This window comes from Lycium barbarum, chromosome 9, assembly GCF_019175385.1.
Source record: "Lycium barbarum isolate Lr01 chromosome 9, ASM1917538v2, whole genome shotgun sequence".
In the NCBI taxonomy this organism is placed as follows: domain Eukaryota; kingdom Viridiplantae; phylum Streptophyta; class Magnoliopsida; order Solanales; family Solanaceae; genus Lycium; species Lycium barbarum.
Genome location: NC_083345.1, coordinates 125896997 through 125921456, shown reverse-complemented (window position 1 = coordinate 125921456; position 24460 = coordinate 125896997). Strand labels below are relative to the sequence as shown.

The 24460-nt window shown below is 34.5% G+C and overlaps 1 protein-coding gene and 1 pseudogene across 7 annotated transcripts; both read left to right on the top strand.

Annotated features, from left to right (window-relative positions):
• Window positions 1-1492: 1492 nt before the first annotated feature.
• Window positions 1493-9225, top strand: LOC132608783 (protein HLB1-like; annotated as a pseudogene).
• A 2311-nt stretch (window positions 9226-11536) lies between these two features.
• LOC132609957 (serine/threonine-protein kinase BLUS1-like) lies at window positions 11537-22623 on the top strand. 7 transcript variants are annotated; one of them, XM_060324185.1, is made up of 22 exons: window positions 11537-11924; window positions 15241-15495; window positions 15581-15705; window positions 15806-15850; window positions 16095-16176; window positions 16272-16340; window positions 16469-16639; window positions 16714-16779; window positions 17224-17292; window positions 17399-17470; window positions 17807-17868; window positions 18367-18606; window positions 19050-19183; window positions 19317-19411; window positions 19575-19634; window positions 19751-19852; window positions 20024-20075; window positions 20180-20232; window positions 21597-21661; window positions 21753-21804; window positions 22113-22201; window positions 22327-22623. In XM_060324185.1, exons 1-21 carry the CDS (start codon window positions 11757-11759, stop codon window positions 22179-22181), a joined length of 2106 nt encoding a protein of 701 aa, XP_060180168.1. In that variant the 5' UTR covers window positions 11537-11756; the 3' UTR covers window positions 22182-22201; window positions 22327-22623. The 7 variants fall into 7 exon arrangements, with proteins under 7 accessions (XP_060180168.1, XP_060180166.1, XP_060180167.1 ...); XM_060324183.1 differs by having other exon boundaries at window positions 22113-22224; XM_060324184.1 differs by having other exon boundaries at window positions 22113-22224; window positions 22321-22623.
• The last annotated feature ends 1837 nt before the right edge of the window (window positions 22624-24460 follow it).

Sequence of the window (24460 nt, the reverse complement as noted above, 5' to 3'; positions counted from 1 at the left end):
ATTGATTTAGAAAGTGAAAATACATAACTTAATTATATATTTTTTCTTGGATACCTAGTCATGTAATTAATACTGATTGGCCGTACTTATTTTAGCATGACTTAGGCCTCATTTGTTTGCACTTAATGGAGGTCTGAATATTAATGGTTCAGACCTTAGGTTATTAAGTGCATTTGTTTACATTAAGATCTAACTACTTATTTGGCCTAAATAGGTAATCATTAAGATCTCTAACCAATTCTGAATATAATGCACCCTACCCCCACTCACTACCGCAACCCCCAACCCACCTACCCACCCCACTATCCACCCCAACAACACACCCATCACCACCACCGAACCCCTCACCCTACCCTCACTATGCACCTACCTTACCCCAATTAACCACCCCTTCACTACCACCCCACCCTACTGCCACACCCAACACGCCACCACCACCCACCCCACTACCTCCACCCCCTACCACCCCCACTATCCTCCCTCCACCACCTACCCCCACCCATCGCCCACCACCTTACAAAGCATCACCGCCATTACTAGCGAACATATATGTTTCATTTTTTTTTGTCAAACAATACTTTAATTTAATTAAATTTCTAATATTTATTTACTTTTTTATTTGAATTGTATATTTATTATGTTTAAATAAATATGTTATGCACATTCAGATGTTGAAAAACAAACAATCTTAATCATTCAGTGTTCAGATCTAGAGACACCATCTTAATCATTCAGATGTGTATTCAGATTCAGACGTTTTAATCTTAATGAAAACAAATGAGGCCTTAGTATTTTTAGATTATGATAATTTTCTATATGCCTTATAAATTAGCTGTATTTATTATAGCATAACTTAATATTTTTAGATTAAATCATTTTATTCTATGCAATTTCATTACTTTTTTGTTGTTGAATATTTTAGTACAATATCATCTCTCATCTCACATTTTGTGTTTTTGTCTTAATAAATATCTTACTAGAACTAAAAAAATATTTGAAGTACAATTTATATATTTTGTATGAAGACTTTATCGGAAAAAAAATCCGAAAAACCCGATTTTTTTTATTTGATTTATAGATTTAAAAAACCGATGTAATTGGTTTGATTTGGTCTTCAAAAAATCCGATCCATGTACACCCCTGCCTCTAAATTTAAGTTCAAGTTAGTTTTATTTCTTCTACTTCCCATCAAATCTAACAGACAAAATTCTTAAATATTTGACAAGACTAAAAGTACGCTTTAGACAAACTTAGAGGGTATTTGTATTGACTTTTTTAAAAGTAGCTTATAAGCCAAAAGCTAAACAGAGCAATGTTGTGTTTGTACTTTTAGCTAACTTGTTTAAAAACACTTTTTATTTTTCCTAAATACCACAAAAAATAGAAAAGAGCTTAAAAATAATAAACAATCTTCAGTGCAAGTTAAGGGACTAATATTTCTGTACCAAATTTGTGATTGTCGGTTATTTATCGTTGCACCAAAACAGTTGAGATGACACTCTTCTTGTACATTTTAGCATGTCCATAAATGCCACTGATTCAGATCCCAAGGTGGATCAATCCAAGAATGAAAATCAACGAAAGATTGGTAATGCCAATGATCATGATTCACCTTACAGGTTCGCATGCTTATCTATCCTCTTAATATATACATACATTGCGATCGACTGTGTTTGCTATGCAAATTGGTTTTACCATTCAGCTGCGTTCAAAATTGTCTAACCTTAATTTCTAGAATAACATTTTGTTTGGATGGTTTTTTACACCTTGTTTCATAATGTATCATATTACTACTCCCCGGTCCAAATTTGTTTGACACTTTCCGCTTTTCGAGAGTCAATCTTCTTAATTTTGACCGTGTGTTTGAACATAGGATCTTTAAATTTTTCGAAATGAAATTTACATATTTGGAAATTACGTGACAAGTACTATAAGTCACCATAATAATAATTTAAAATATCTTAAAGACCTATGAAAAAATTACGGTCAAAGAACAAGTCGTTTGACTCTCAAAAAGCGAAAAGTGTCAAACAAATTGGGACGGAGGGAGTAGTATATTGTATTGTGTTGTGATGTATTCTACTGTACTGTATTGTTTTGATGAATACAACATTTCGATAGATTGTTTCGTTTGTCGTTTTTACTTAGTGTCACACATAAGCAATTTGAAAGATAAACCTACAGGAAAAATAGGGTACGGGGTAGAGCTGCTATAAAAAGGTACGGTAAAGAATAAAAATAGGATTATTAGATAACAAGTAAAAACAAAATGTGGGAAAAAAAATAAGGTAACGATGCGATCACACCGTATCATTATAAAAATTTCAAAATTTGAATTGAAACTTTATGTATTCAAGTTAAGATGAGTATTTTCTCCTCATTTGATTTCTCCAGTGAAGAGAGCACTCAGCAGCAAACAGAGCATGGTAATGCTGCCTTGGTGTTGATTAACAGTGTCACAGGTGCTGATGAGGAGGGCAGATCACGCCAACGAATTCTAACATATGCTGCCAAGAGGTAACCGTATCTTTAGTAACCATTTTAGGTTCGGTCGCCTTAGCATTGTTGTATTCTTATGCTTTTCTTGTCCTTTTGTTTAAAAAGAAGTGTTTTGTCAGGGTAGCCTTAGTATTGTTGTAAATCATATTGTGATGCTAACTAAACTCCAAACCAGCAACCAAAGATACATAAATGTGGTTTCAGGTTAATTTTTTTCGTCAATCTCTTCGTGATTGCTAAATTGTTGTTATCTATCTGATTTGGTAATACAATTTGTATATGTATGTGCGCGCTGATGTGCTTTTCCACTCCTGATGTGGTTGGTAGAGTAACAAACATAGCCCTTCTGAACTTATTTCCTAAATTTATGTAATGTCTTTCCAAGATCATGCTTTGACATTTGATATTTACCTATTGTGATCCATGTGCAGGTATGCTAGTGCACTGGAGTGAGATCCAGAAGACTGTGACGCACTTTACAACTGGGCATTAGTTCTTCAGGTCTCATGTTTGATTTTTTTAGAAAATTTATAAAAACAAAAGATCTCTTTTTCTTTGAGAGAGAGAAGCTCCAGTGTTTGCATAATGAATTATCTGAATTGTCCTCTTATAGTATTTAGTCTCTGTTAGTTTACCTAATTCGATTAGATTTTGCTTGCAGGAAAGTGCAGATAATGTAAGCCCAGATTCCACTTCACCTTCAAAAGAGTCTTTGCTTGAAGAGGCGTGTAAGAAGTATGAGGAAGCTACACATCTTTGTCCTACGCTCAATGATGTATGTTTTCAGAATTTTATTAGGTCTCTTAAATATCATGACACATATAATTTTTAACAAGAGTAATAAGTTGAATGGATGGTGAAATACTGTGGAAATGTTCTCCACAAGTTGAATTGGTCCATACATCACCTCTATATAGCAAAATGTAGAAAATTGTGCCTCGCATTTCTAGTCACCTATAATTTGTGTTTATATGTAAATGGTCCAGGTCATATTGTGAGTTTAGATCGGTAAATATACTTGCAAGAATGGAATATAAGTCATTGGATTTGTTAGTTGACCAACTTTATAATATCTCCTAAAACTTCCAGTCCTTGATATCCATGGTAAAACAGTATGAGGTAGTATAGAAGAGAGGGACTATTCAGTTCAGGTTTCTTCACCTACTAAATTAAGATCTAATCATGTCTGTCTGTGGTTTATACCAATTGATGTCAGCCTTATTACAATTGGGCAATTGCAATATCTGACCGAGCGAAAATCCGAGGTCGTACAAAAGAAGCTGAAGAACTTTGGAAAGAGGTATAGTTTTAGAGCTCTATTGTTTTACTTGCTCTCATTCCATTTATTTGGAATATCTTCCTTTTAAGCTAGTCACTCTTTTGTTTTTCCCGGAGGGTGGAGCATTGGGGATGGCAAGACATTAAAAGATTTTCGTCCTTCCGAATGTACTAGAGATGAAAAGAGATACATCCTTTTCTCTATTATTTAATTTATTATTAAGATATGCATAAACTCGGGATAAAACCTTGAGCTAAAGTATCAATGGGAAAGTAACTTTGGCCCAATTTTTATTCTAGATGTACTCTCTGGAGTTTTTGAGGCTGTTACTTTTTTACTAGTTAAGGATCTATTTGCCAAAAAGAAAATAAGTTTGTGTTTGCTATTTTATTTTCAGAATTTTGAAACATGATATAGAATGCTGCTCAGTAACTGTTTCTGTTTTGAAAACAAGACTGCATAAAGCAGAAGAATATATGCTTCACTTTTTTGGTTTTTAATATTCTGATTTAGTTAATTGTGTGTTACACCAAGACGGTTAACTCTACAAAGAGTATGCCACTAACTATGCAAAAGGTCAATCCAGCTAACTAACTTTAGAAATCCCCAATTAAAACTATAAGTAAATTGTCAAAACACTCCTATTTTAAGTTGGAAAAGCTGCTAAAAAGGTAAAGACAACCCTGAACACAATAGAACAACTTATAAAAGCTTCGGAATTGTTCAAAATCCTGAAAACCCAATGTGAAAGATACAATTTTCAGCAGCTTTATATTCCTGTTTTCATGCACGTCATCAGGGGCGGAGCCACATATAGCTAAGGGGATTAACCCCCTTCGGTGGAAAATTACACTGTTTATACATGGTTAAAATTATTTTTTCTGCATAGATAATAGATGTTGAACCCTCTTGGGCTTCTTCGTGTGTTTATTTCTTTGTATTTTGCACCCCCTTATGGCAAAAACTGGCTCCGCCACTGCACATCATTGATGGTCCAGAACTCTGACAGTTGGTAAGCTATGATGCAAAGCTTGTTCTGTTCTATTTCTTCCCTTCTTTAGCTTATGTACTTCATTGCATGTTAGATTTATCAGTGACAAGAAGGTAAAGTGCTTTTCTTATTCATTTAAATTTTCAGGCAACAAAGAACTATGAAAAAGCTGTCCAGATCAATTGGAACAGTCCACAGGTAATCTTTTAACTGTTTTTTAAGGCTTACGATGTTGGTATTTCTTTATTTTCGTTTTCACCTCAATGCAATGTTCTGAAGGTTGTATTATCACTATCAAAGTTTTAGCATATTCTCTTAGGTTTCCTCTTGGGTGTTAGCTTACTCCTTCTCGTTTAAGTTTACCAACTCCTAATTACATCACATATATCTTTCTCAAGGATGAAGTTCTATTGTGTTTTGTATGATCAGTATACCTTCGAAAATGATATTCTCTTTTAGTGAAGCAAATTAGTGGTTTCCAAGTCATCCTTATTAAATTGTTTAGTCAAGCAGATAAGGTCATAATTTCATTTATAATTTGCTGCTTTCATCCCTAGATGTAAAGTGCTGTCTTATATTGATCTACTTTCAACTGTCTAACAATGTCCTATTTAATTTTTTTCCTGATTCTAGTTTCCTGAAACTGTCATTCCAGGCACTGAACAACTGGGGACTTGCTCTTCAGGTATCTACATTGAATAAGTCATATTACATGGACACGCAATTCTGAAAATTTTAAAAAGTTGATTTGGCACAGCAATTCTATTGTAGTAATTATTGAATTTGTCAGTGAATATCAGTGTGAAACATAAACTGACTTGCTATTTCAAAAACGCATTTAGGAATTGAGTGCAATTGTCCCTGCCAGAGAGAAGGAATCAATTGTAAGAACAGCAATTAATAAGGTAGTGGAGTTTTTATTTTTTTTATTTTTTATTTTTTATGAGAAAATGTATAGTGAAGAATAAGTTTGTAAAATCATTTCAGGTCTAGAAATATGGTGGAATCCATGTATATGTGATGCATTTGATTTTTTTTATTTATGTTAACATGTAAGTCTTATGAACTACAGTTCCGTGCGGCAATCCAGCTGCAGTTTGATTTCCATAGGGCAACTTACAACCTTGGAACTGTTTTGGTTAGTTCGACGTTACTCCTGGCTTTGTAAAGGGAAAAGCGGAAAGGCGACAAAAGAAAAGAAAATTGATGATGAAATTTCTTATTTTTCAACTCTCTTTTGCAGTATGGATTAGCAGAGGACATGTCAAGAATAGGGGGTGCTGTTAATGCTAAAGAGGTTTCTCCTGATGAGTTGTACAGCCAATCTGCAATTTATATTGCTGCCGCACATGCTCTAAAACCCAATTACTTGGTAAAGGAGTTATTCAAATATGATTTTAGTTCTCTGACCTTATCAAATTAGCCATCAACTTTCTCCTTGTCTTCCCTAAGTGTATCTTATGTCATCATTGTAATGGGTGCTGATGTCTTTATATTTGTTATTAACCCCGTGCTCTGGTCATAACAATGATAGTGAAGGGGGACTGACATAACTCGGGTTTAGGAAATGAAGAGAAATGTGATTAGGAAACCAGTGAATGTTATTATGTTTTAAGTTGTTATGAAGTATCATCAATATCTGTGGCCCTTCTTCTCAGGTTCCTAATTTCAGCACTCTATTGATATACAGGTTTACACAAGTGCCTTGAAACTCGTGCGATCCATGGTATGTCCTAGTTTTGCTTGAATCTTGCATCTTTCAAATATACGCATATGTTCACACTACATGGTGTTTAACATGGTCAAGAATATTCTAGATGTTATTCAACCATGTTAACTTCCAGGGTTAATATATTCAGTTGAAATGTGTAGTGCTCAGTGAGCAAATTAAAAGGAAAAGGCATAATAAAAAAGTTGGTTTCACCTCTTAAGCTTCTGTCTCTTGGAGAAAATGAAATTTCGAAAACTAGTTCTTGCAATAACATATACTATGTCATAATTCAACTTTAGTGACTGGTGAGTGGGCTTTTTGTTATAATCTTCTAGCTCTGCCTTCAGATATCATAATTATTCTCCAACCATTGAAAGAAGTATCATTTGGCATTTATTACTTCATCTAATCATTTGTGTAATAGCAGATAACTTGGGCCACTTTCTGTTCATTGGGACAGATTAGTGTAACTTGGAGTACAAGTTTGTAACAAAATCAAGTTCTAACAGTGCTTATCTGTTTACAGCTACCTCTACCCTACCTAAAGGTCGGATATCTCACTGCACCACCTGCTGGTAATCCCCTTGCACCACATACTGATTGGAAGCGTTCCCGGTTTGTTTTGAATCATGAAGGGCTTTTACAGGTATGTGGAATCAATGTCTTCAGTTGTTACAAGCTTGCTTCTTTCTCTTTAATTTCTTTTTTCTCTTTTTTGCATGATCATTCTAAAATATTAGTTGCATATTAAAAATATGCCTGTTCCACTTGCAATTAGTTATCGGCTTCTTGCACATGCGATAATGTTGTTACTTGTTAGCACTATTATTAAACTACACTTAATTGGATGAACTTCTTGTTTTTAGATTTAACAAATTATCATGAAATCATGTTCTGGGACCTTGTTCTCGCTTGCCATTATGTACAAATTCCCGTCTCATTTAAAGATTTGCGTATTACTTCTTAAATTAATTCTACCGTATCAAATGTTTTCTTTACCTTTTGCGCCTTATTCATTGTTATTAAAGTTCTTATTTCACCCTTGAATCGGAGCTCTTTCCTGAAAGGTCAACTTGAAATTTATCTCAAATGCAATGGTATTTCTTGATTTATCTTTCTCAGGATATGTCTACTTAATGTTCAATGTGGCAGAAAGTCATTACCTTCTAGAAGGATATGAACATTGGTTGTACAGATTTAATTCAATATTTTGCTAAACTGCACTTCCTTTACTGATCGCTTGCCCTCTTATTGAACAGATTATTGAAATTGAGCAAAGATACATGTCAAGAAGCCTCTCATCAAATTCAGAAGATACTATGAGCCCTAGTCAACAAGCAATCAAAGTTGATATTCCCGACACTGTCTCTGTATCAGCATGTACAGATCTTACATTACCACCTGGCGCATGCCTCTCCATTGATACAATTCATGGACCAGTGTACTTGGTAATCTTCTTCTTCTTTTCTCTGTTGGCATAAGAGTCTTGTTTCAAGGTAGATTCTAATAGTTATTTAGACTCGTGGATGCACGTCTAGATATTCTTTCACTTAACAGTAAGTAGTTGCTGATGTGCAAAATAAAAATCACTTATGTTTTCAATGTTGAATTTGCTGATTGCTTCGTTTGTCAAATGCTTGAGATTTTTCAAGGGATAATTGCACCTTTTGATCGCTCAATTATTTAGAAATTTCTTGTTTAGTCCTTGTGATGAAGCTACATGAGGGTCTGTCCATATATTACAAACTCTATTTGAACAACCTACTGCTAGTTCCTTGATGTCTTCATCTCATTGTTCCTGCTTAAAATTGCTCTCTGAACTCCCAAAAACTAGCTCTTCATACAAAATGTTAACTCTATGATCATACTTTTAGATGGAAAATTTTATGTTTTGCCTTCTGTGTTTTCAGGTTTCTAGTCTTGTATAATTGGTTGCATTAATTAATTTATTTCAGATTGCTGATTCTTGGGAACTTTTCGACTGGTGGCTCGATGCAATTCGTTTAGTTTACACCATTTATGCAAAAGGAAAGAGTGACGTTTTGGCAGGCATCATCACTTGATGACGTTTTTATATATTTAATTGTATGATTAACCTCAAAGGAAGAAGAATCCTGATTTAATATTTTGTATATTTAATTATACGATCAACCTCAAGGCAAGAAGAATCCTGATTTATGTGCCTCTCAAATATGTTGCTGATGTATACTTGTATATTATGTGATTTTTTCTCATAGAATGAGGATATAATTGAAGTTCACAGAATGGAACTACAATTGATACTAAGCTTTCAGTGATGTTTCCACTGTGGATAATATAAGATGCTTTGTCAAATCATTTCGCAGGGGTTACTTTCAAAACTGATTGAAAGCTTATTTTAAAGTGAAGTTTTGGTCGGTTGTTCCTTTTTGAGACAGTTGTTTAGTAACTGATGCCTTTTTTACTTTTTTTTTTTTTTTTTGCAACTTATGAATCTTTTAGGCCACGATCTAAAGATCTTTTGAATAAACTGAATATCTTATGAGAAAACGTTAATTAGACCAGAGTATAAAATTTGACAAGTTCTGTAAAGTTGAGCAAACATTAGATTCGAGTTTAGCATTATCCGAAAGGGTAATTCTCATAGGCACATTTCCACAACTTTAAAATAATGACACAATCTTAAATGGTGGTCTAAAAAGGGGACATTTGAAAAAGGTAAATGTGAGTTTATACAATTAGATCACTCATTAGGTAATTATATACAAATCTCTTTATAAATATTACTCCTTCCGTCCCATAATAAATGTCATCTTAGCCAAATAAATTTGTCTCATAATAAGTGTCCCATAATAAGAGTCATCTTACGAAATTGGCTAGTTTTTTCCAACTTTATCCTTAGACAAAAACTAATAAGTTAAAGTAACATCTAAATGATGATTGAAAAAGCCACATAGTAACATGGTATTGTTGGATTCCCAATATCAAAAGTATGACTACTTGTGCATGCTATAATTAAGAGAGAAAACGTATATAGGGTAATTTAATAAACTTCATATTGCATTATTAATTTGTTAATATGTGTGTTTTTTACTAAGGTGATACTTATTATGAGACGAAGAGAGTAATTAATGATCTGGTAAAAAATAATAATTAACGTTAAAATTCAGTAATAGTCTATTTCTCGAAGTGCATATAATTTAAATCCTAAAGACCTTTAACTTTATGTTTTGATTGCTTGGAGAAATTGTGGTGTCAATTGTTCTCTAGATACAGAAAATTGGCAGCACTTTGGATAGCCATCTGGCACATATATATCAATCAACTTGGCTCGCTCCGCCACTAACATTATACTTAGTAATTTAATTAAATTTCGTACATTTTTTTTTAATTTAGTATTGTAACCTAAATAAAATATTGTCGATTCCTAAGGTTTATGCCAAATCTTACCGAATTATAGAACTTATAAATTCCATTTTTTTTTCATCTCAATAGAGAGATTATCATATTAATTTGATCTTTTCTTTTTGTAGAAGATTTTTCCGAAGAGGAAAAGAATGACATGTACTCTTATGAATAATCTATTATTCCTCTTGTTTAAATTTATTTGATACACTTTTCTTCTTAATTTATTTAAAAAAATAAATATATTTTTATATTTAGAAATAATTTAACTTAAAATTTTCCTTTTTATCCTTAATGAAATAATTTAAAATCACATAAATATTTATCACTTATTTTATATCATAAGTTTCAAAAGTCATCATTTATTTTTTAAACTTCGTGCTTATCAAAATAGAGTATAAAAAAACTTTATGGTAAATATCACAACTTTTGGTGGGGTCAAAACAAAAATAATTTGTCTGCTTTTTGTTGGACATCCACAGTCATTATCACATAAAAGCAGGTCCCCCACGTCAGCATAATTACCCGGATCCGTATTCGTTTTTGTACCCTTCGCACGGGTCTCCACGGCAGCATATGTACTTCAAACCCATATTCGTACTGTACCTTCGTACGGGTCTCCACGTCAGCAACCCCATTAGGGTCAAACCCGACCCATATATACATAACCTGTACGCCTTCCTCGATTGCCTCACTTCTCTTCTCATGGCGGTCAGCCAATCTGTAACACCTTGTTTGGATGGTTGTTTATAATGTGTCGTCAGTTTAAATACAATATTCATTTTGATTATTAATTTTACTGTCTCGTTAAATACATTATATCTAATGAGGAAAAGTCTCATTTTTTGTAACCATCGATTTGATGTAATCGTGTCATTATTTTATTTTTTTCCCCTTATTTTTTCTGAATTGTTATCTAGTAATTCTATTTTATTCTTTATTCTACCCTTTCATAGTAGTTTTATTATGTACCCTACTTTCTTACTCTCTCCGTTCATTTTTACTCATCTAGTATTATGACAATAGATTTTCGTTTTTACTTATTCAATACTCCCTTTCTCCTAATTTTTATGACACACTTTTTTTTTTAATCAGTCTAAGAAAATAACATATTTTTTTATTTGATAATAATTTAACTTTAAACTTTACCTTTTACGCTTAACGAGATGATCTATAACCACGCAAATATCTTTGACTTGTTTTAGATCACAAAATTTAAAAGTTTTCCTTTATTTCTTAAACTCCATGCCCAAATCAAACTACATCATATAAATTGAGACGGAGAAAATATTATAAAATTAGATTTTCACTTTTACTTGTCACTTTTGGCATGTCAGAGAAAGACATATTTTTTTTCCTGTTTCACCCATAAATGACTCATTTCCATATCCGCTAAAAATACACACAAAATAACATGAATATTATAGTAAATAATGTACTACTTCATTTATTGCTTCTTAAAATATACGTAAAATACACACAAAATAACATGAATATTATAGTAAATAATGTACTACTTCATTTATTGCTTCTTAAAATATACGTAAAATTTATAGTGAACAAATAAAAGTAAACGAAGGGAGTATAAGTTTATCCATCAAATTAATAATGTGTAGCATTATATAACAATGAAATATACAATCTATTTACACATTATTATATTCATTAAAACAACACATCAGTATGCAAATACAATATATACATGAGGAAACAATATAAAAACCATCCAAACAGAGTGTAAATTGAATGGAGTAAAACAAACAATAAACCAAAATCTATCTGAATAACATCGAAGCAAAAGCTAACAAAATAATCTTGTTTTTTCCAAAAACAGTTGACACTCAAACTTAAACTGAGAAGTGGTATTCTGATAAGAGTTTAGTGGTTTTGCGATGGGAGGAGGACAGAAAAGTAATTACTCATTGAATCCTAAGGATTACAAGCTTCTAGAAGAAGTTGGATATGGTGCAAGTGCAACTGTGTATAGAACTATTCATTCACCTTCTAATGAAGTTGTAGCTGTTAAATGCTTGGATCTTGATCGCTGTAATAGCAATCTGGTTTGTTCTTTTTCTCATTTTTCACTTCATTTTATGTACTTATGTAGATGTCTTTATCTTGTTTATGTGTGTGGAAATGAGTTTGAATGTGACTTGACTTGATTTGACTTCAAGGTGGATATGTAGTTATTCCTACTGTTCTAGGCTCGGATCCCACTGTCTTAGCTTGGTGGACAGAGTTACCAGGTATGTATGGGTGGTGGGAGGTGGTACGTGTCCTTTAGAATTAGTGGACGTGCACGTAAGCTGGCTCGAATACTACAGTTATCAAAAAGAAAGTTATATATGCATATCTAAAATTATTTTTTTATGTATATATAGTAGATGTTGAACCCCTTAGCTTCTTCGTTTGTTTACTACTTTATATTTTTGAACCTCTTTAGTGAAAATCTTGGCTTCGTCACTGAGTGTATATATGATGTGGGGCTCACGAGTGCCGATTCGAGCTGGTGAACCAATTTTAGTATTTAAGGCAGGTCCATTATCTACCGAGAAGTAATTTTGAGGTTATAAAAAAAAAAAAAGTAGATGTATTTATGTTGTTTTATGTATGTGGAATTGAGTTTGAATGTGACTTGACTTGATTTGACTCTAGGCATGTAGAACCGATCCCACTGTTCTAGGATCGGATCCCACTGTCTTAGCCTTGGTAGACAGAGTTACCAGGTATGTGTTGTTGGTGGGTGGTGGTAGGTGGTATCCTGTAGAATTAATTGAGGTGCGCGTAAGCGGCCTCAACACCACAGTTATCAAAAAAAAAAAAAAGTTATATGCATATCTAAAAAATTATTTTTTCGCTGCTCCTCTATGATGTGTGGTTCACAAGTTTTAATTCTAGCTGGTGAACCAATTTATGTATTTAAGACAGGTCTATTATCCACCGAGTTTTGAAACTCGAAAATAGTAGTTTTGAGGTTATTAAAAGAAGTAAAGGGCAGCCCGGTGCACTAAGCTCCCGCTATGCGCGGGGTCCGGGGAAGGGCCGGACGGTTATTAAAAGAAGTAGATGTCTTTAATTTGTTTATGTGTGTAGAATTGAGTTTGAACGTGACTTGACTTGATTTGACTTCAAGGTGGATATGTAGTTATTCATAGCACGTAGAACCGATCCTACTGTTCTAGGCTCGGATCCCCCTGTCTTAGCCTTGATAGACAGAGTTACTAGGTATGTGTTGCTGGTGGGAGGTGGTAGGTATCCTATGGAATTAGTTGAGGTGCGCGTAAGCTGGTCCGGACACCACGGTTATCAAAAAAAATAATTATATATGCATATCTGAAACTGCACCCGCTTCAAAGGTGCTACTTCATTTATCTATTTAAGGCAGGTCATTATCGAAGCTGAAAAACAGTAGTTTTGAGGTTATTAAAGGAAGTAGATGTCTTTACTTTGTTTATGTGTGTGGAATTGAGTTTGAATGTGAGACTTGATTTGACACTAAGGTGGATGTAGTTCTTCATAGCAGGAAGAACCGATCCTACTGTTCTAGGTTGATCATAGAGTTGATTTCTCAGATGGTCACTCAACTAATATTTATTATCTCAAAAAGTAACTTTCTTTGTTAAAGGAAAGAAGAAAAGTGACTTTCTGAGATAATAACTATCAGGTGAGCGTTCATTATCCACCGAGTTTCGAAGCTGGAAATAGTAGTTTTGAGGTTACTAAAAAAAGTAGATGACTTTAATTTGTTTACCTATGTGGAATTGAGTTTGACTTGACTTGATTTGACTCCAAGGTGGATGTAGTTCCTTTTAGTCCAACCGGTGGAGCATCCAGCAGGCCAATAAGATTAACAGAAATGCCCGTGTTTTGACGTGATTAGGTTAAGAAATGATCATGATAGATATCAAAATAGCACAACTTACACACACACACCAAAAAAAAAAAAGAGAGAGAATAAACCGCAATTGAGGAAAAAATTAAAATAGGGAAAGAGTGCTGATCACGATTGTTATTTAGCTTGTGCACGTGGAAAAGATATGACATTTAGTTCTAAATGATCCATTTGGGATTTTCCATCAGTTTGACCAAGAGTGCTCATCTTTGGTGAAATTAAATGATCATATGTACTCAAGGTAATAATAGCGACGAGAATAGACTTATTCCCAAACTTAAGGGATCATTCGGGTTAAATCTTTGCAAAATCAATTTTCCATCTTCAGCTTCACAATATCATAACATGAATACTTGATACTCTTTTTCCCTGTTACAGTTTATAGCATCTTTACATAGATAGTCAGGGTCTACTTTTTCTTCTTTTGGGATGTAATCAGGCAAAATCTTTGTGCTATTCTGCTTGATGCTTATAATAATACTTATCATACTTGATCACTTGATTTATTGCTAGTTGTGTGAAGTAGAGATCCTATCTACTCTAGTTTCGATGTTCACATTTGGACTCTTATCCATGCTCAATTATTGAACTACAGTTGGACCTTCTCCCTGTGACACTTCAAGCTATTGCTTGGTACGAAAGTGCAAAAGAGGGTATGCCTTGTTACACTTGGGACAATAGTTTCTTACAAAATTCCTGTTGGTGGTATCACTGTTTATATGTATGCATTGACAGATAATCACGTGACCCGGGATTTCTCATAAACTTTTCTTGTTTTGAGTGGGAAGGATTGGATATGTGCGGAATTGCAAAGTAGTTGTGTGTTTATGCAAAATATTGGAGTTGTTGGTCACGACCCCTCGTTGGACAATGCTTTCAAATCTCTTATCTTAATGGCAGAATCTAGAAACTAATTCCCTCTGGGCTAAATAACTTTTTTCATTAATTTATTATTTTAAAGTTAAAAAAAAGTTTGCCAAATTGGAACTTCTACTTACAACTGCAGATGAAAAGTTGTAATGAGACTGGTTTGAGGTATTCTTTCAGACAGAGATTTCCTTTCCATCATGTTAAGAAATAGGTTGCTTGATATATGTGGTATTTAATTTTAAACTCTTGCATTCCATGTCATAACAACAGCCACATTTGTGCCTTTCGAGACTTGTTCCCGTCCCCCTACTGAAAAGAAAGAAACTTATAATCAGATTTTCTATAACTTGAGGCATTGTACTTTTCCTTGACTTTTGGTTCTTTATTGTTGCACACGCTTTTTCATTTTAATTTTCTGACTGTCTAATTGAATAAAAAATCAATTTCGGAAAATATACCATTTTGCCTTTTTGAGTAAACGCTTCAAAGGAAGACTTCTTATGGTTTGCAGTTAAGGTGTCATAAACAATCTCATAAAATTACAAATTTATTTGTGTAAAGTCCTACTTTCTTGCTTCGATACGATTTTTAAAAACAAATTATATTTTTCCCAGGATGATATTCGCAGGGAAGCTCAAACAATGAGTTTAATCGGCCATCCAAATTTAATAAAAGCATTTTGTTCATTCGTTGTTGATCACTACCTTTGGGTGGTGATGCCCTTCATGGCTGAGGGTTCTTGTCTGCACCTCATGCAAATAGCATATCCGGATGGATTTGAAGAAGCTGTAATTGGTTCTATCTTGAAAGAAACTCTTAAGGCTTTGGAATATCTCCACCAACATGGGCACATTCATCGAGATGTTAAGGTTTTATTAGAACTAATGTTCCCTCCTGATGCTGATCCTCAACTGGCGATATTTATTTGTTCTCTGATGATTGGTGTCATTGTAGGCTGGGAATATATTGCTGGACACTACTGGGGTAGTAAAGCTCGCCGACTTTGGTGTTTCTGCATGCATGTTTGACAGTGGTGATAGGCAGCGTTCTAGGAATACATTTACTGGAACTCCATGCTGGTGATTATATAAGCATCTTACTGCTTGATTCTCCATCCGTCTTTGTTGCCTTGAATGTTTTTTTTTTGTATTTCTTAATGTATTTCAACTGATTTTGTAGGATGGCACCGGAAGTTTTGCAGCCTGGAACTGAATATGATTTCAAGTGAGTTTTCTTGTCACTGTCTAAAATGTCGGTGCTGTAGCACCGAACAAGTTTGCCAACCTGGTTAAGATGTGATATTGACCTTTGATTAAAATATAACATTTTGTTCGACTGAGTAAAACATTTATGTGGCTGTGTCTACCAATATATTACTTATATATGGTTTCAGAGAGCATTTTTGATAATTACCTGAACGACTGATTTACTTTCCGAGAGGCGTGATTTTTTCATCATCCTTCTACAGGGCTGACATTTGGTCATTTGGAATAACTGCCTTAGAGTTGGCTCATGGTCATGCACCATTTTCAAAGTACCCTCCAATGAAGGTATAGTCATTTTCAAGAGTGTTCAAGAACAATGCTTTAGCTATATACTTTTGTACATGTAGATGAACTTATTGGCCTTGGTTCTCCTGTGATAGGTTCTATTGATGACCATAAATAGTGCTCCTCCTGGACTTGATTATGACCGTGATAAGAAATTCTCAAAGGTAGTTTTTTTAGTTTGCACTGGTTGATTTCAACACCGGATATATTTTGATGATCTTGCTATAAAGTGTGGTTCAACGCCTTATGTTCTTTTCATGTGTGAAATCAAAACTTTTTTATTCCTTAACAGTCATTCAGGGAAATGGTTGCCATGTGCTTGGTGAAAGATCAAACTAAAAGGCCAACTGCTGAAAGATTGTTGAAACACACTTTTTTCAAAAAAGTTAAGCCTCCAGAGCTTGCTGTAAAGAAACTGTTTGCCGACTTACCATCACTGTGGAGTCGAGTAAAAACCCTCCAGGTATTTCATAATAGCTCTGCTCTAAGGTTTTCCTGTTTAGCATCGTTTAATTTTTCCTTGATTAAATACTGCAGCTTAAAGATGCTGCACATCTAGCCTTGAAGAAAATGCCTTCATCCGAGCAGGAAGCAATATCACAGGTTTGATTTTTTTTTTTTTTTTTTGAGAAGGTGGTTGGGACAATTGCTAATTGATGGATTTTGTTGTATAATATTGTGCTCAACTTCCCAAAAAAGGGGAGATCTTCTATTTTCCTGCTCGCGTTGTAAAGCCCTTTTATGCGTAGACCATCTTTCAGTTACCTGCTTTATACTACACTTGATTTTAGCCAAACGCCGAGAAAGGCACTCTTCAGTTTCCCTCATTTATTTGTTGTCCAAAGCTGAATTTTCTATTCTTTTGCTATATGTTCTTGGCCGAAATGGTTGCATATGAGCATATTCTGCCTAAGCTTTGTGCCTATTAGTAATTTTAGCTCATATTCTTTTAATTACTCTACCAGTGGCACCTAAAATTGAATATAAACATGATGGTTGACTCTTTTGATATGTGTTCTGTTCTAATGTCTTGTATGCTCTTTTCAGAGTGAATACCAACGAGGTGTTAGTGCCTGGAACTTTGATCTGGAGGATTTAAAGTTTCAAGCTTCAATGGTATGTACATGAAAAGACATCTATAAAGTAATAGAGATAATTTCAACTTGTTCATTGTGTTTTTTCATGAACTCAAATAAGACTGACTTAACTTCCACTGTGGCAGGTGCAAGATGATGACGAACTACCGGAGATTAGGGAAGAAGATGAAAGCATGAAATCTTATATGAACTATAAGGTCCTTAGCAATGTTATTCTATACAGTTTTGAGCAGTGGCGGAGCCACATATATGATACCCCTTGCTCAATTTTTTTAGTAATTATACATGTATATTACAAGCCAAAAATATTAAATGCAGGATACATACAAGGTTGAATCCCCTTAATGAAATCTCTAGCTCCACCACTGGTTTTGAGTTATATTTTTACTGTGTACTTTAAAAAAATGTTCTGAGCTATATTTCAAGTTATTCGTTTGCAAAAAATAATAATACATGCTATTACTTTCTTAGATTTTTTAAAATCTAATTTAGCTCCTAATATCTCCTGGCATGGGAATGTTTATATATTGCAGGAGAATTCACTTTCTGGACTAAATGCTGGAAAACCATCCTTAAAACAAGATACCGTTTCCAGGTATATACGACGCTACTTCTTTTCATTGACTGTAGAAAATACCCTTTTATCTACTCCATGTTACACACTTAGGCAGGGACAAAGAATTACGAGTCAGTCACTTGTAATTTACAAATCCTAGAAGAAATACCAAGTTAGTTTCTGAAGTTTTTGTAGCGTTAATTAGAAATGAGGAAATCTGATCGTGGTTTTAACTTTGTATTAATAAGCTTGAGTTCTTTAAGATTAAATGAGTGAACCCGTAAATGATCTGTGTTTTCATTATAAGTTTGTTCTAGGGGTTCATATCTTCTATAGCCGACAATAGTTATTTCCCTCAAAGGTAGCATAAGCATCTCTGTCTCCAGGAGAAAATGTAAAAAAGGTCATCTTCAACATCAAAATATGATAGATTGGGTATCATATGAGAAACACTACCATTTTTTTTATATATGATCATAAGTATTATCATGTCAATCAATCTTTATTGAATTTTCCCTCAATACTTTCTGTTTCCAGTGAACAAGGAAGTGTTGGTGAAGTGACATTAGCTGAACTGGATCCCGACTATCAGGAGGAAGGTGGACTGAAAAAGTATTCATCAAAAACAGAACTGCCACCCCTTACCTCAGACAAAGACGCAGTGCAGGCCAAGAGTAGATATCAAACAGCAAAAGCTTGTCGAAGTCAGAGTGGACCACTTATGCCAGGTGTTGAGCTAAGTCATTCGGCATCAGAAAGAGCTGGCAACTTTGAAAGGTCTTATACTGTTTTCTTTAATCTACTGTATCCTGTGTTGCACCAAGACAATTTTAAACCTGATTATTCAGGAACAAGTAGTCGTTTCTATCAGTCCATGTAATCAGCTGTTATGTCGAAAGAAATAGATCAAAATTACCTTGCGCTTGAATCTTTCCAAACCATAAAGCTCGATATTGGCCTTTTTACCATCTTTCGTTGTCCATTTCTTTATCAGATTATTTTTTATTTTGAAAAAAAAGAATACCAACAGATAAAAAATTCTCATAGTCATCTTTAGATCAATAGGATGTTATCTGTTGTGTTTACTCACTGGTTTGTGCGTAGTGAAGTATGATAAATTCTTAAGTTGTTGGGTCAATGGTATTAGATGATTCTCATTTGCGCTTGTGCTACATGTTATTAAATGAGAACCTTGCCTCATGTAACTTGTGCTTCTGCAGCAGAAGTAAGATTGAAAACCAACAAGCGGAAAGAGCTCATCAAGTACGAAGAGCGCCCATCTTTAGTGGCCCTTTAATGCTTCCAAACAAAGCTTCAGCAAATAGTAAATCGGCTCCAATTAACTCATCTGGGGGTATTAATGCATTCCACGCAAGTTCTTTTACTAAAATTGTTTGATTGTGCATTATCGGGATAGCCTTCGTCTCGTCACATGTCAACTGAAGCTGGACTTTGCTTTACCCTAATAATTATTATTTTCTTTCCAGGACTCAAAGATTCTTCGGATGACAAGTCAACAGCCAACTTGGTTCAAATAAAAGGGAGGTTTTCTGTGACATCAGAAAATGTAGATCTTGTAAAGGTACGTCAATTTCTGTTTAAAACAATATGTATGCTAGGATATTGCATGATATATAGTTCCTCGGCAATTTTCTCAAGTAAGCTGTGTAGTGTTGCCTTATATTTTAACATAAGACTACCTACGTCCTGTACTATCTTTGACATAAGATTTATGTGATCTCCAGGGGTCACAATTGAGGAAGGCTGCTAGTGTAGGAGACTGGATATTGGAATCTAAACAGCTGGTTTGTGAATTGGTCCCTTCTTTAGTACCACGGCTAAATGATATGAAAAATGAAACTTCACCGCCGGCTCCATTTTTAATGGATCTAATGGTCGGATATTGCTTATCAATTTTCAGCCTCCCAGTCGAATACCAAAGGAGCTTGGCCTTGATAATATTCCTGCCTCAGTTCTGATGCCTCACCTTCAAAATCTTTTTCAACTGACATCAATCCAACAGGTAATATTTCAAGTTTATGGTAGGAATATAAGACTACTACTTCCTCACTATGCCCTCCCTACCTAATAAAAAACAGAAGAATAAAACGCCATTTTTCTTGTTTTTATAGTCTCCTTGTTTCTACTTATTGAAAAGAGAATCTCTCCTAATTTGTACTGTTTGCTATACTAGGATCTAATTGTGAATCTGTTGAGTAGCTTGCAACTATCGGAGGCAGGAGATGGTGAGTAAACATCTAAAGATATGTCTAATCTTATTATGTAGAGAACACATGTTCTAAATTTAATATGGTTTCTGTAATAATCTGAATTTCTTGGTTTATCTCAGCTTCGCAACATGGGAAGTCATCTCCACAGTGTATTGCAGAGAATAATGGAAGTGTGAGTAAATATTTTTGCATTTACAATATTCTTTTCGGAAGAGTTTCTAGAAACTATATGCCCTTTAAAAATGACAAATGCTGAAATTTATTTTCCTTAAGTTAATTGTGCTCATGTTCAAGATTTTCCATCTCATGGTGTAGGGCAGCAACACTATCCAGTAGGTAGTTCTCTAGCTAAAAACTTTGTTTTCTGGTATAATGAACTAGAGATGCCTTATTCATGCTTTTAAACTGTACTCCAGTGAATATACCTCATCAAGGATAACACTAAGCTCCTAAATTTTTTGGAGGAATTTCCTCGTACCCACGATGTGAACTTATTCAATGCAACGAACTACCTGATTGGTCATGCACAACTCGCATTATCAGCCTACTTAATTTTATTAGAATTGGTTTACTCATTTCTTTCTTATCTTTTACCCTTTAAAAACAATTCATTTGCTTCCTAAACCAGACGAGATGTTTGAAATCAGATATAGTGCTCTGAATTCCTCCAATGATATCTAAATAGCTAGTTAAACAAGGAGGATAAAACTTTGAATTATTGTATAATCTATTTACCATGTCTTTTTTTATGATAAATCTGGCTTAATTTGTTAACTTTCTGCCTGTCATATTTCAAGTTTCTTTCCGTGAAATTGGTACCGCTTACCAATGAACTTCATGTGTTAGACCACCATTATTGGAAATGACAGAAAGGAAGAGACGTTTTATTAGTAACGGCAAGTCTTAGTAGTATATAGTACTCCCTCCGGATCAAAAAGAGTGTCCACTTATCCTTTTTTTTTGTTCAAAAAGAGTGTCCACTTACCAAATCAAGAAACAATTAACCTTATTCTTCCAAAATTTCCCTTATTAAGTGTTAAATTATCAAATCCCAATACCTATTTAATTAGGAGTAGTTTAGTCAAATTACCTATTTTGCCTAGGAGTTAGTATTTTCTCAAGGGGTGTGCAAATGGCTAGGTGGACACTCTTTTTAATCCGGAGGGAGTATAATGTATCATTTGAAAGGTGGATATTCCATTATCCAAACTTCTCTGGCCATTTCGTTTTCCTCTGTGACCAATACACTATAGACTATCAGCAGGTGTTTAGATTTTACTGTTTTCCTGATTTTCATTTTGCGTTTACTGCATAGCAACTAGAAAAGTAACAGATTTATTACATAACTGCTGGTGGCAACTTCGTATGAACTTTAATCTCAAAGCCTTGAAGTATTCATTTTTAAGTACTTTTGTAGTATTTCATTGTGTATAGTTCTGTACTTATTGCTTGGATACAGCCTAAATGTTCCATTCATCATTCTTCTGTTGTCACATTCATTTTCGTCAAGACGTCAGAGTTTCATCTATTTTGCAGGTCGATGCAGTTGTTTCTGAGAGGGAGCGCATGTTGCTAGTCAAAATATCTGAGCTTCAAGCTAGGTGAGCCAGCTGTGAACTCAAATCAACTTTGCTGTCATGCTTCTCTTTTATACGGACCCTTGCTTAAACTGATGTTACCTCAATTGTGCAGGATGAGTAGCTTGACAGATGAATTAACAGCTGAAAAACTAAAATACATGCAGGTGAATACTTAATCGTTTCTTTAATGCAAATAGGTCATCTAACTTTTCGAGTGGATTGAAAATATTGAAATAAACTATAAGAGAGAGACCACGAACTACATTCTACCAGGCTAGGATGAGCAACTGCATTTTCTCTCAACAACTTTCAAAACCAAAAAAACAAAAAAACAAAAAAAATAAACAAAAAAAAAAAAGAAGAAGAAAGAAGTTGAAGGAAAAATGAATAGAAGCAAGAGGGATGGATAAATGTTTTTTCCCAGTACCTTAACGCATTCTCGTTTCTTAACATAATTTTCTACTGCTGCCAGTTGCAACAGCGGCTAAATGGCATGTCAAATCAAGGGGAAGATTGGGACAGGAGAGAGTCGGAATCTTGATGCCGAAAGATCTCTTTGAAGTATAAACAATGTGTATATTCAGGTTTCTGTTTGATGTTTACTGCTGCCATATTTTTAAATTCCTTAATCCAAGTTGAATGCCCAACTCAGACACATTCATTTGGATGTGCACATTGAGATATAGGAAGGAGCAGAGTTTACTATTCACGTTGCTGGAAAAATGTACTCGTCATCGATGAATAGAAGTTCATGTGGAGTAATCCAGGTCCATGTGATGAATAAACAAGATCATCAGTTTGTAGAGAATTTCTTCGTTTATTTGGTGAGTGCTAGCTGAAAACAAGCTTTCTGTGCATTCCATGTCTCCAGTCCCAGAGGTTTATTTTGTTTATGCTGGAAAATGCAATAGTCCTTCTTATACGCGGACGGGATTCATTGCTCTTGGTCGGCCTCCCGTAAGGTGGGGCCGGTGCTGCGGAGGGTTCTGGGGCAAAATCTACTTTGTTTCTTGGCCAATTTATTGTTTATCCTTAATTTATCATGTAATTTGAATGCACCATTAAGCTGTAATTTTGTTCATATATACCTAGTGAAACCAACAGATGGTTATGGCAGTCCTATTAAAAATCGTTCATGGGAGTATCCAAGCCATATTTTTTTACCTTCTGTTATGAAAGTATTGTGCTTATTAAGATTATTATGTTGGGTGCAATTATGTATTACACTTGATTATTTCAGTTTTAACTTTTCTGAATCCTATACTAATGCTGACTGGCTTCCGAGTTGGCAAACGCAAGCTTTACTTGTCTGTATGTATCTTCGTTGTATAATTCGGATACGTGCAAGAGATATCGTATAATGACAACACAATGCTGGAAAGTATATTACTCCTTCCGTTCCATAATAAGTGTTTCTTTTAGCTCATGCATACCTCTTAAGAAATTACTCACTCCTACAAACACCTCTTGAGAAATTAATCACTCTTAAAAAATTAGGAGTGCTTTTACTAACTTATCCTTAATTAAATTGTGCTTACATAATTAAATGTCTAGAAAGAAAAAAAAGGTAGCTAATGATTTCTGAATATTTAAATAAGGACAATTTTGGAGGCATCTATCCAAAATATTCTTAAAATCCTAAAGCAACACTTAAAAAGTCTAAAAACTACTTATTATGGAACATAATTAATTCCAGCAATTCACAAAAGACAGATATTCTCATTTTTTTTTTCGGGTGGCGTGGTGTATTTGATACCTTTCACCTGCACATGCATCAAGAATTAGCCAAATATGAAGAAATCATGCACTAGTATTTTTGCTTATGCTGGAGTTGAGAGAAACATCTTTATAATCGATTTGTTACAAGCAGATTGTATATTTCATTTATTTGTCTTATATGCTACCCTACAGGATTAGGAATGAGGATATTCGGGATAAGGTGGGGGTGGCCTCGGTGGAAGACAAGATGCGAGAAGCGAGATTGAGATGGTTTGGGCATGTGAAGAGGAGAGATACAGATGCCCCAGTGCGGAGGTGTGAGAGGTTGGCCATGGATGGTTTCAGACGAGGTAGGGGTAGGCCGAAGAAGTATTGGGGAGAGGTAATTAGACACGACATGGCGCAATTACAGCTTACCGAGAACATGACCTTAGATAGGAGGGCTTGGAGGACCCAAATTAGGGTAGAAGGCTATTACATAGTCTCGTTATCCATTCTTATTAGTAGTCGCATTATTGCAATATAATTTCTTGTGCTCCGATTTCTGCTATTATCTGTTAGTATGTGTTATTTCCTGTGTTTTGGTTATCCTGTGTCATCTGCTCTGATTTCTGCTATTATCGGTTATTTTCTGTGCTCTGATTATCCTGTATTATCTGTGTCGCTTGCATTATTTCATTTCCATATCGCTTTAAATCTCTTATCCAAATCTCTTAACCTTATCTAACCGTATCTGACTTCTTTTTATGCTTTTATTGAGCCGGGGGTCTTTCGGAAACAGTCGTCCTACCTTGGTAGGAGTCAGGTCTGCGTACACTCTACCCTCCCCAGACCCTACGATGTGGGATTTCACTGGGATGTTGTTGTTGTTGTTGTCGTCGTCTTATATGCTACCCTGTTTATGAATCTCATGTGAAAAGGGTACTGTAGTCAATTTTTATATTTTAATAAAGATGATTTAGGATTTGAACTTTTATAAAATCATCAAATTCATTTTACTATATCTCTTCTAAATTTTTTGGCTTTAAAATCTATTTATTTAGTGAAAATTGTAAGACATATATAAAATTTATGAGTTTACTATATCTCCTTCAAATCTGC